At 40.5% G+C, this 13195-nt stretch overlaps 1 protein-coding gene across 3 annotated transcripts in view; it reads right to left on the bottom strand.

Moving 5' to 3' along the window:
• Nucleotides 1-153: 153 nt before the first annotated feature.
• The window catches only part of LOC306883039 (SLAIN motif-containing protein-like), a 33426-nt gene continuing 20384 nt past the window's right edge, over nucleotides 154-13195 (bottom strand). The window contains exons 6-9 of one of the 3 annotated variants that reach the window (XM_079438101.1): nucleotides 12305-12580; nucleotides 8634-8774; nucleotides 2233-2515; nucleotides 154-923 (exon numbers count right to left, since the gene is read on the bottom strand). In XM_079438101.1, coding sequence (XP_079294227.1) covers nucleotides 854-923; nucleotides 2233-2515; nucleotides 8634-8774; nucleotides 12305-12580 — 770 coding nt within the window. In that variant the 3' untranslated portion in view covers nucleotides 154-853. Of the gene's footprint in view, nucleotides 924-2211; nucleotides 2516-8633; nucleotides 8775-12304; nucleotides 12581-13195 lie in introns of all 3 variants that reach the window. The other 2 variants (XM_079438103.1, XM_079438102.1) reach the window with 2 other exon arrangements.

Raw genomic sequence — 13195 nt, 5'->3', positions numbered from 1 at the left:
CCGAAATAAGTTACAGTGCATTTATTAGCATTATATTGTATTTACACCTTCAAACAAAACATGTACTGCAAATGCATTTTGGCTACTTCTGATAACATAAAGCCGTGTGTGTTACTTGCCCTGCAGAGGAGTGAATAAGAAGCTCTTCTGTTTGGTTTATTGCTGAAATTGATTTATTGATTTTCTGAGGCACTCCATTATCATTGCATACTCATATATTTCCAATTTGACTGGCTTAGTGCATATTTACACCTCCACTATACAGGCATCACAATGTATAGTCAAGCACTCTCTGAATTAAGGAACAGTGTTGCAGTAGTAATGCACCTGGCACATTAACATAAAAATATTAAAATTGTCTTCTCGGAGGTCAAGTTTTGTGAAAACTATTGCTGCGTTTATGTCTTGGCGATACAAAAAAAAGACACATTTCTTGCTTTACAGAATACAACAATTCCTTCATCAAATTAAAAACTCACCCCCCCAAATAATCATATATCCTTCATTTCTAAAAATAGATAAACATGCAAAATCAACATCAGGTTACTCCACAGCATTTAGGAATTAAATCCCACACATTGTTTCACAAAAACAAGTATTACAGGACATCAAACCTTTTCATTATTCAACTTCTCATACTTCCCCATTCTCATGAAAATAAAAGTATATTGATATCTGAAAATCAAGCCAATATTACAATTTGTTGTAGTCTTTGAACACAAACTGTGTCTGATCCGTTGTTCCTCTCATTATGGAGGCTCCGGTTTTAGGGACTCTTGAGTTGATTTTTCTCTGCCGTGTCTTTTGCAGCTTTTCATGGATTTGGAGGAAAACAGCTGAAGTTCTCAGGGCTTCAGTAACATCCCTCTTTCCAGGATTCATCAGCGATGGGAGCGCACGGTTTGGTCATTCCCAGTGATCTGCTACAGAGAAAACTAACCTTAGTTCCACAGAGCTTTCACGATGAATCAAACATCAAATTAAGCTAAATTACAGGAACAAAAAACTGTAAATTAGTCATCAGGTGTCATGTTCGATACAGCAGCATCTCAGAGATCTCTAATTGGTTAAATAGCAGAAGTTATTACTCCATTAACAGTGGCCCTGTTAATCTAATGTGAACCCAGAGAAATGTGTCTGTGGAGTATAGTATCTGAACAGCGCTCACTGCAGGACAGATGAAGGCGTCGTGCGCTCACTTGCTCTTAAAATACTCCCTCATTTCTGGTCATACAGATAAGAGTAATACATCTTTCGAATCTGTAAAGACTTTACGTTTGTTTGTGTGCACTATACAAAACATTGGGCTTTTGTGAAGTAATGAAAGCAAAAAAATATTTCTATAGAGAGTGAAATGTCTACTTTCCAATGAAACAATTTAAATGGAAAACAAATATTCTCAGATTATGTAATCCGTATGAAACATGCATACAGGTGCATCCACTGCGGAGATGAGTCAGTGTCGCCGACTTCATCTCTTAACCCGAAAACAAAGACAGCACTAGTTTATCAAAATATTAATGCAGTCTCCTTACTGTTTAACCCTGACACATTCATAATCATTACTTGTGCCGGTGCGCTGTGGCAAGCTTTATGCGTGTGTTTGAGCGCTTATTAAAGGCTCATAATAATGATTTAAATGGTTTATTAAAGTGCCCCTATTGTGCCATTTTTAAGGTTGCTAATATTGTTTTATGAGTCTCCTAAAACAGGTTTACATGCATCCAAGGTCAAAAAACACTAGTTTTCTCAAAAAATAGCTTTAATTTTACCTCATTTCTAAATGATTCCTAAACGACTCGCAGTTCAATGAATCAGTCTCTCTAAACCCCTCCTTTCTGTGAGCTCTCGCTGCTGTGATTGGTCAGATGGCGCAGTCCTTTGTGATTGGTTTACTGCGTACAGCGCGAATGACAGCCCATGGGTGGACATTATGCAAATGTGTTACTTTGTGACGTACAGCCGTAACAGAATAAAATTCAAATTCCTTGACAGACTCATTTAGGCGAACTTTATATATCGTGCACTTTCGGCTTCACAACTTTGCAGAAAGTTTGTGTTCACATACTGCATGAAAGGTGATATTCAAAAAGGCATAATAGGGGCACTTTAGTAAATGTGTGATTAGTCGACTAATGCTTAAAATGAACGACTACTAGTCGACCAGAAAAATCCTTAGTCGAGGACAGCCATACTGTACGGGAAACTCACCCCTGGCTGATCTTGACTCACCTCCTGGGCGTCTGTGGAAGTCTGCTTCTGGACGAAGGTGAAGTGGGGGTCAAGCCTCTTCCTGGTGTTTGCCGGGCGACAGCAGCAGTCCTGGAGCCGGAGTATGATGCCCCATTGTTGGGACCGGGCGACTGCACCCTCCTCATCCCTCCCTGGGCACTCGCTGGCCCTTTGGCCTGCTGTCGCAGCGCAGACATAGAGCTGACGGGGCTCAGGGCTTTCATGGGAGTCCGCAGATAGAGAGGGGACTGGCCATCAGCCCTCATCCTCGCAGATGATACACCTACAAGAGCAGCCAATCACAAACACCCACAGCAATTATACGAACATTGAAAATATACAAGATTGTGTGTTTTACCCAACAGTCTAAATTTTACATAAAGTGTAAGAGACTTTCACACTGACAAAAATCCAAGAAACAGGTTCATAGCTGTAGTGACAGAATCACAAGCCATTATTCTGCCCAGGCAAGCAGAAACATAGCCCTTATTTTAAAAGACGTGCAGAACAGTTTCCAAAATGCTCCTAAAAATGATTTAGAAAATGGCATTGTGCATTAAAAATGTTCCTGAATGCATCCCTTTTTTGCAGCTTAACATATTCAAGTGCATCCATCTACAGAAAACCCACAAAAATCCCTAATGCTTCAGAAGTACAGCACTGGACAAGAAAACCAAGAGACACTTTTGGAAAATGCATGTGTTTGTGACATATGAGGACACAAATTTGTATGACATGGGTATGATAGATATTACAAGGAGAAGGTGACTTATGAGGACATGTGTCTGTGTCTGTGAGAGATTTTCCAGGAATTCACAAACATGATCTAATTCAGTGATGCAATTATGACAAAGCAGTTAATATGATTTGTGCCTTTAATAAATACATATTTACCATGATTCTGTACATTTTTATTTCAATAATGTTGACTTGTTGCCGTAAAGTTTTCTTCAGTTGCTGTTCACATGAGAACATTTTCACATTAGTTGTTTTCCTTAATAAACCCTGATCTGTTCCTCACTTTTGACCAGGACCGTTGGAGGGAAACGTTGAGCTGGAAGATGTCTTGGTTGTGGTGAAATACTCAAGAAAAGCTGGATGCCATCTGATGAACAAGCTTCTGTCCAAGGCAACAGTCTCAAAGCGAGTGACTGAAGACATTATTCCCTGAGGGAAAACTTTGGGCGACCTCCAGGAGAGACTGGTGTGTGTAAAAGATCTTATTCTCCGCACTCACAAGAGGGCACTCAATGAGGCTAGGAAACCTGATAACACGCAGCAGCCCCAGGATATCCAGAGAGAAGAGCAGGAGGAAAGACACAAGATGGACTCTTCTTTGGGTGCACTGAAGAGATCAGAGCCTAAACATTGAGCACTGAGCATTGAGTTCTAAACCAAACTCCCAAAGGACACGAGCTGGCTGTAGGCTGAAACTAACCCACATTCATGTCACATAACTATTACATTTACATTTATTCATTTAGCTGACGCTTTTATCCTAAGCGACTTACAATTGCTATATATGTCAGAGGTCGCACGCCTCTGGAGCAACTAGGGGTTAAGTGTCTTGCTCAGGGACACATTGGCATGTGTCTTGTCCACTGCGCCATCACCACCCCAACTATTAGTAATAGAGATGAAGTCAAACTACACCTCTGATATTGAGTGCCACAGGGATTATGTAGGCAAAAATTTGGAAATGAGTTTAGTATTTTAGCACTTCTGCTTGCATTGTATTTAAGTCAGTAGGTTTATTGAATGAGTTTTTGGTTAAATGCCTAAATCAAGGTCTATAAACACAAGCTCAAGATGTTTTTGCGTTTTATTTTATTTTAGTAAATTCCCCTTGTGATTTTTTTAAAGCTTTTACTTGCCTTGAAAAAGGCTGTTGCTAACTGGGACAACAGAGGTTTGTAGGGACATTAAACGTCTTCATACCAAACAGGTCTGATCTACTCACTAGTCCACTTTTAGGAGTTTAAAGGCCAAAGTATACTTCTGTTTTTACGCATACGTGAGGGTGAGTGTACAGTATCCGTAACGCAAATTTCATCACCAGAATAGTATGTGCATTCTCTGTATGCGCACCATTTGTAACTGCGTAGTTTTCAGGTCACACATGCACAATACTTTGGTTTTGCACTAATCAGTTGTTCCACAAGGTGGCAGCACTTGCCCAGGCCAATGTTTCACAGTAGAAAACGAAACTAAAAAGATGCTGCGACTGCAACAACAACAGAGCATTGGCAAACGCTTGTGTGAGAGTTATGAAAGAATGAGTACAGACATTTTGATCGTTTATAACTTCTGGAGAAAAACAGAGCAGACACTGGAGAAAGACGACACTTTTTAAAGTGTATGTGTCGACCGCCTGCATTCATGTACACCTCAAATGGTCTATACTTTGAAAGGCTATGTATACGACTGTATGCATAAAAAAAAAAAAAAAAAAAGTATACTTGGGCCTTAATGCTGGTGACACTGAAGTCACGTGACTGGTGTTCTTTTATAGCCTACATTTAGCATTGTTACTTCTGGCAATTGTACTTAGGCTTTAAAATACAAAAAAGTTGTGCTCATTTGTGAATAAGGCTGGGTCAAAAATAGATTTCTTGATTTTAATTGATTTTCATTTTTACGAAACATTACTGATTCTTCAATAGTAGTAGTCTAGCCTGTTTACAGTTAATGAACGGAACATTGTAGCACACCTCCCATCCAATAAGTTGCATTTTAATTAGCAAAGCTTTATGGTGTGTTTTTGCTAAGAAAAAGTCTCAGATTTCACATTCTTACCATTTTATTACACTATTGAAACAAATGCTGTTTTGGTGCTAATTAGGCGGTGAACGTTTATCATTTGTATGTGTTTTATCTTGCCAATTTACATTTTAAGCCATTCCAGCGCAAGACGAGGCGAATAGAACTTATTTCACGGTCCGTGCGCTGATTTCTGTGGCCACAGCTGCCGGACACGGCGCCCGCGCACAGATTTAGAAGCGCGCGTGAACACCGAGTTCATTCTTCATTCGCATTTCCTTGTGTTTGAACAGACGCATACATACAGAATTATGTGAAAATGGACGTCTCAATCATTCTCGATAACGCAGTCACTCATCTTCAGTGAACGAAAACAAGTTAGAAAGAAATAGCATGTGTATCATTATATTGGATCTGTGCATTCGGTCTTAAAGGGACAGCTACCTATAAACACATGCTGTTATATATGACAGAAGAAAAGGGGCATGGTCCACAGGAAAATCATTGTGTAATTGTGACACTTCCTCTCTGTAGTGCGTTTCATCGTTGTTGCTGATGAGACCTACCACTGTTGTGTCATCAGCAAACTTGATGTGGTTGGAGCTGAACTTGGCAGTGCAGTCGTGGGTCAGCAGTGTGAAGAGCAGCGGGCTGAGCACACAGCCTTGTGGGGCACCTGTGCTCAGTGTGGTAGTGCTTGAGGTGTTGTGGCCGACACGGACTGACTGAGGTCTTCTGGTTAGAAAGTCCAGGATCCAATTACACAGGGAATTGTTAAGGCCCACCAGGTTTAGTTTATTTATGAGCTGTTGTGGGATTATTGTGTTGAATGCCGAGCTGAAGTCAATGAACAGCATTCTAACATAAGGACCATAAGTGGTTGAGTGCATCGGGGAGGGATGTGTCCTCATCACAGGCCTGTGGCGGGGGCTTGTAGTCAGTGATGGTCTGAATGGCTTGCCACAGGCTCCATGTGTCTCTGCTGTCTGTGAAGTGATTGTTGATTTTTTGAGCATATGACCATTTTGCATTTTTGATGCCACAGGACAGATTGGCTCTTGCTGTTTTGAGGGCTGCTTTATCTCCTGATCTGAATGCTTCATCTCTGGTCTTTAGCATCCCACGAACCTCTGCTGTCGTCCATGGCTTCTGGTTTGCACGTGTGGTGATGGTCTTGGTGACTGTCACATCATCAGTGCACTTTTTGATGTAAGCAGTCACAGTTTCAGTGTACTCATGCAGGTCTGTGTGGTTGTTGTAGGTGGCTGCCGCTTTAAACATGTTCCAGTCTGTGTCCTGGAAGCAGTCCTGTAGTGCTGAGGTGGTATTGTCTGGCCATACTGTGATCTGCTTTTGAACCGGTTTGGCGAGTTTGAGAAGTGGTCTGTATGCTGGGATTAGCATAACAGTGATGTGGTCCGAGTACCTGAGGTGGGGGCGGGGTACAGCCTTGTAAGCGTTCTTTACTGTTGTGTAAACAAAATCCAGTGTGTTGTTTTCCCTTGTTGCCAAAAACCCGGCGGCTAATGAGAAGCTACAAGGCCTTTATTTACTACGAGGCCTCTGCATTAAAGATCATCTCTTTAATGCAGTTACAGTGCAAAATAAACATGAATGAATATCTGAAGGTATGATAAAAGACTACAATTTGCTGAAATCCGTACCCTCTCTCATATAATCTCTCAATCAGTGTTTCAACCGCAGAAAGACGTCAATGTAACTGCTTTTAAACAATATGAAAAAAACATTGTGACCATAAACTCGTTAGTCAGATCGAGAAATGAACTCTAGAGAAGAGCATTTTGCTAAATATATGCCCCATATAATATATTAATTGTAATTTTTACTGTTCTTCGATGTTTAATTTAAGTTTGAATAAATCCGTTGTTTTTATGACAGCCACCACTTAAATGTTTAAACAAATTGGAGTAGAAATATAATTATGTAATGTTTACTATTATAAAAAAAACTGCAATGAGTGTAATTTAAGTATTTGTATATAAATAAGCACATTTTAACTTTTAATGTTATAGCAATGTAGTACCAACTGACTCTCGTGTATATTTTACAGTTTTAGTTAAGAGATTTCTTTTTCCTTGAGAAAATTTGGTTTGTACTGTACCTGATATATCCAGAATGATCTACATTGAATTGAAATGAATCGAAAATCAAATTGAAAGCTTGTAAGTCAGAATCAAATTGAATCATGAAATGTCAAAACCCAGCTCCATTTGTGAAGATTATGCTGAACATGTGAGAATCAAAGTTTTGTTGTTCACAGAGCTTATTTTTCACAATAATCCAGAAGCCCATGAAAAAAATCATTTTGGTTTTTGTTGAGGAAACCAGGATGTTGCTAGTCTAAGTCTCCACCATGGATGGTTTGCTGAACGTTAGACGCATAAGGCACACAAAATGGGAAACACTTTGGGAGTTTCAAAGTCATCATCTGATGGGATGAATTCTACAGGATTTCTAGGAGATGCCTGTCGCGTTCTTTAATGGTCCATCTGGAAATAAAACCGTTGTGACGCCAAACCCCCTCACAGAAGAAGAAAACCATCATGGACTAAACATTATCCAAAACATGACGCTGAACTAAACTGTGATTGGCTGTGACATGTCTGTCAGATGGCCTCTTAGGCCAATGAAAGCTGAGATTTAGTCCAGACCTTCTGCTGAACACATGACTTGTGTGACAGTGACGCTATCTTCTGAACTTCTCAAACTGCCAGGACCAGTTAAACAGGTTTTAGGAACAGACTAACGGCGTGAGAGAGAGAGAAAGGATGGGATGGGAGGAGAAACTGACCCAACAGCGTACTGTCAGTTCAACAATGGTTTAGAGTGAGGGAGTGATCACACAGAAACCAGACACACACACACACGTGCAGGGGGTTGTGGACGCTGGTGATCATGAGAGAGTGTTAAAGGGATAGTTCACCCAAAAATTAAGATTCAGTCATTAATTACTCAACCTCATGTCATTCCAAGCAAGTAAGACCTTCGCGTTCGGAACACAAATTAAGATATTTCTGATGAAATCCGAGAGCTCTCTGACCCTCCATAGACCGCAACACAACTGCAATGTTCCCAGGTCCAGTCCACGTGTCATCAGTGGTTCAACTTCAATTTTGCGAAGCTACGAGAATACTTTTTGTGTGGATAAAGTTATTTTTGTTTTCTCTGCTCACAAAATATTCTCATAGCTTCATAAAATTACAGTTGAACCCTTGATGTCACGTGGACTGTTTTACCGATGTCCTTACTAGCTTTCTGGACCTGGGAACATTTCAGTTGGATTGCAGTCTATGGAGGGTCTCTCAGATTTCATCAGAAAAGTGAACCTGGACCACAAAACTAGTCATAAGTGTAAAATTTTAGAAATTGAGCTTTGAAATTGAGAAGAAAAATCATTAATTTTGACTCTTACAATGTATTGTTGGCTATTGCTACAAATATACCCCAGCAACTTAAGACTGCTTTTGTGCTCCAGGGTCACACATATCTTAATCCGTTTTTCCGAACATGAAAGTCTTATGGGTTTGGAACGACACGAGGGTGAGGAATTAATGATAGAATTTTAATTTGTGGGTGATGAGCACTGAAGAGGAATGAAGGTGAAGGAGCGGGGTACCAACCTGTGGGGGACTGGGGCAGACGGGACGTGCGGTTGCCTGAGCTCTGTAAATTAGCCTCCATGCTGCGGCTGTTTCTGACTGCCTCCAGAGACTGCAGGCTGCTGCGCGGGGTCAGGTTAGGCATGCTGTGCCTGAGCTCCTCTGAAACCACACACACGGCCTGCTTAACACACTCACAACACTCATGCAGAGTCCTCTCCTCTCCACATGAGTGCAATCAGCATTAAAGGGGTCACATCATGCAAGGTCCACTTATAAGGTTTATCCTGACCCGTGGAATTAAACAAGTAGTTTTTTGCTTTAAGATCCTTTATGACTTCTGAACTGATCTCTTCATACGTGACATTAGTAACAGTGCTTTACTGCGAGTAGCAGCTTTGCTGTCAGATCCAACACAGTCAATAACAGCATCTTCAAAAAGTTGTGCTTTTGTGCTGAAATGTGCCACTCGAGGTGTTAAGATCAGACTCAAGTAATTCGGCTCCATTTTATCATTAGTTCTTCTAGTATTCAGTAGGGGTGTAACGGTACCGAAAATCTTCAGTACAGGTCTTTCGGTTCATGTGTAACGAACAAATACAGCGTAGCTTTAGCCACCGCAAAAGTGGAAATTCACTGGAAACTTTCAGTTTTATATATTGTTACTTTTGATAAGAAAGTCTCATCTTTCAAATTCAAACAAAAAGTTTGATGTGGAAAGACAGATCGCTGTATAAACGCCTCAGTCCCAACAGCAGCATGATCATCCCTTCATCTTTACTACTAGTTTTAAAATCTCATGCCTCACGTAATCGCTCAACCAGTGTTTCAATCGCAGAGAGACGTCAATAAAACAGCTTGTGAACCAAATGTCACGTAGCATTTCATTTACAAGTCATCCGTGTCCACAGCTTGTTAGTTCACAAGAGAAATGAAGTCTAGAGAGGAGCATTTCGCTAAATATTACACTATAAACTCATTTTACTTTACCTAGTGGTGATCTCTTTCTTAATGTATGTTTAAATAAATCTGTTATTGAACAAGTTCTGACTGCCACTGTGTCAATGAATATATTTCAACAACAAATAGACATTTTATAACTTAGAAGTTAATCTAAAAACTGCATTGTGTAATTTACATGTTGCATACAACTTGAGTTGAGTGTTGATTATATTTAAAAATAAAATTACAATTAAATTTGGGCTCTGTTGTTAATTGTAACCTTATAATGCAAAAGAGTTCACTATAGTTCAAAGCGGAGGAAGATCTTTATCCCTAAGAAAATTGTAATTAATATTGAATTGATTTAAAGGAGCAATTTGTACAGTAAACCACTGTTTAATTTAAAAAATAAAAGCAGCAGCAATTTTGTGTTTATTTTTTTCCCCCTGCCATACCGAAGCCATACGAACCCTGCAGGTATGTACCGAACCGTCATGTTTGTGTACCATTACACCCCTAGTGTTTAGGAATAATAATATCTATCCAGCTTCTCAGCTTGCTAGTTTCTGATTACCCAACAGGCAAGATTGCGGTGTAAATTCAGGCCATTCTAATGAGCCTTTTTTTACGCTGAGTTTCAAGTCTTAGCTCAAGTTAGTCGAGTTACAGTATGTTTTTAAAGTAAATTAAACTCTAATTTACTTCTGATACTGTCATCTGATTTCCTATGATAAAGGGGTCATGAAATGGAGAATCAAAATGTCCTTGTATTTATACATAAGAGATTTATATTGTAAGAACTGTAACAAAGTTAAAATATTTTTAAAAGTTTTCATTTTTAAAGGTTTGTTTGCCATGTGTTTTAATGCATTATATTTTCTAAAGGTGCAGCAATAATTAAGTATTATAATGTATTATAACTGAGGGTACAATTATTCATGAGATCATATACTGCATTATAAGGCATGAGTAATACAAAACCTTTATAATGCATATTATATAACGGCTTTAAGTGAACTGTTGCTAAATATTTTAATTGGAGTTTTAACAATTCAATTTCGTCAGACATTTACTTGTGTTTCTGAAGGAGTTAATGCCCCTTGAAATTAGTGCTTTTGACAGAGATTAAAAAAATGAGGATGGAAAATTATCTTTTTTTTTTTTACTAATATGTGACCCTGGACCACAAAACCAGTCATAAGCATCAATTTTTGGAAATTGAGATGTATACACTATATACTGAAAGCTGAATAAATAATCTTTCCATTGATGTGTGGTTTGTTAGGAATCTGACAATATTTGGCTGAGATACAGCTATTTGAGGGTGCAAAAAAAATCTAAATATTGAGAAAATCACCTTTAAAGTTGTTCAAATGAAGTTCTTTAGCAATGCATATTACTAAACAAAAATTAAGTTTTGATATTTTTACGGTTGGAAATTTACTAAATATCTTCATGGATCATCTTCACTTAATATCCTAATAATTTTTGGCATCAAATAAAAATGTATAATTTTGACCCATACAATGTATTGTTGGCTATTGCTACAAATACATGCGACTTAAGACTGGTTTTGTGGGCCATGATCACATATTTGAACATTTTAGAGCATAAATGTCTTTAGCTAACTTCAGAAATATATGGCGCTTTTCCACTGCATAGTACGGCACGGTACAGTTCAGCACGGCACACTTTTGGAGGGGGGGGGTTCCACTGGGTACAGTACCTGGTACTATTTTTAGTACCACCTCGGCCGAGGTTCCAAGCGAGCCATTACAAAAACGTGACGTGTAAACTCTGCTGATCACTGATTGGCCGGAGAGAATCATCTCTGCCTGCGTCATTGAACTTGCTGCACGAAACACAACAGACCCGCTAAATTTAAATCAGCACAGCCAGCGAAGGATTGAACGCAACTGTTTTGAATGAGCGCACCTTTCTTTTAATAACCAAAAATGGCTGTTTCGTTGTCTGTTGAGGAAGTACAGACTGTCCTCTCGTTGATAGCCGAGGAGCGGATCCAGCGAGAGTTTGATGGAGCGACGCGGAATTAAAAAGTTTTTCAGGAGTCACGGCAGTAGAGGTGGCGCAACTATAACGACATAATAAATGAATAATCCCACCCACTCTAAAAGCGGTACTAAACTGCAGTGGAAACGCAAACCGAACTGAGCCATGCTGTTCTGAACCGAGCAGAGTCGTACCACGCAGTGGAAAAGCACCAATAATGTAAAGATCTGAAAACACATTAATCCAAAGGTTGCGGGTTCGAGTCTCGGGCCGGCAGGGATTGTAGGTGGGGGGAGTGAATGTCCAGCTCTCTCTCCACCCTCAATACCACGACTGAGGTGCCCTTGAGCAAGGCACCAAACCCCCAACTGCTCCCCGGGCGCTGCAGCATAAATGCTGCCCACTGCTCCGGGTGTGTGTTCACGGTGTGTGTGTGTTCACTGCTGTGTGTGTGTTCACGGTGTGTGTGTGTTCACTGCTGTGTGTGTGTTCACGGTGTGTGTGTGTGCACTTTGGATGGGTTAAATGCAGAGCACGAATTCCAAGTATGGGTCACCATACTTGGCCGTATGTCACTTCACATGATAATTCTTTGTTCTACAACACAGCATTAAGGTCACTGGATGATCAGTGCATCCATTATTTAGTTCATCAATCAGCATCACAATCAGTTCTGTTGAACAAGTAATTTGCCCTAACAAATTTGCCTTTCATTTCATGTGTGATGGACAGTGGCCTACCCTCACTCCTGGGCCCCGGGCCCTGCAGCGAGCGGCGGGACATGTGCGGGCGGCTGTACTCGGCTAGTGTGCTGGGTGACAGGCAGCGGGGCGAGCCGTGGGGTGAAGGGGAGTAGCGCTGGAGCCGCTGCGGCAGAGAGCAGCACTCGTCCTCCTCGTCCTCCTGACTGTAGGAGTCCAGCTCCTGGTCGCTGTAGGTGCCTCGACGCAGAGACTGCAGGGAGGCGGAGGAGCTGCGGCGCGAGGCCGAGGTATAGGCGTAGTCCTGCCGGAGACCTGAAAAACACCACCACAGGTCACAGTGTATAAGATAACGCTTAAAGCTGCAGTCCGTAACTTTTTTTGGTTAAAAATGATCCAAAATCAATATTTGAGCAAGTACATAACCAGCCAGTGTTCAAAACTATCACCTTACTTTAGCCCGATTCACAACGGTTAGCTTATAATTAGGAATGCACAATATTATCGGACTGATATCAGAATCGGCCGATAATGGCTTTAAATGTAAATATCGGCCCGATATGAAAAATTATGCCGATATGTCTTGCCGATAAGAGGAATACATTAACTCACATGTGCTCAGGGTGTGCTGGTGATTAGATCACGTCAGCAGTGTGGCTCATTCTTGAAGCAAAGTTTTGTCTGAATAATGATTAGATTAATTATTTTGGATCCTGCATTTAATCAGTGAAAGCATGTACAGAATGACGCGTTCGGTGTGTGATTTGACACACATTCGACTTGAAGCAGCGCTGTGCAGAATGATCACGTCATCAAAGTTCCGTGAGAGCGATAAGAGAGCAGAGATGCATTTGAATCACTCTCAGGGTACTTCAGTGTCATAAAGTGATCCTTCTGTGCAGCGCTGCTTCAAGTCGAACACACCAAGAG

The sequence above is a fragment of the Barbus barbus genome, assembly GCF_936440315.1.
Source record: "Barbus barbus genome assembly, chromosome: 17".
In the NCBI taxonomy this organism is placed as follows: Eukaryota; Metazoa; Chordata; class Actinopteri; order Cypriniformes; family Cyprinidae; genus Barbus; species Barbus barbus.
The sequence above is the reverse complement of the archived record's forward strand: the minus strand, read 5'-3'. Positions and strand labels throughout refer to the sequence as shown.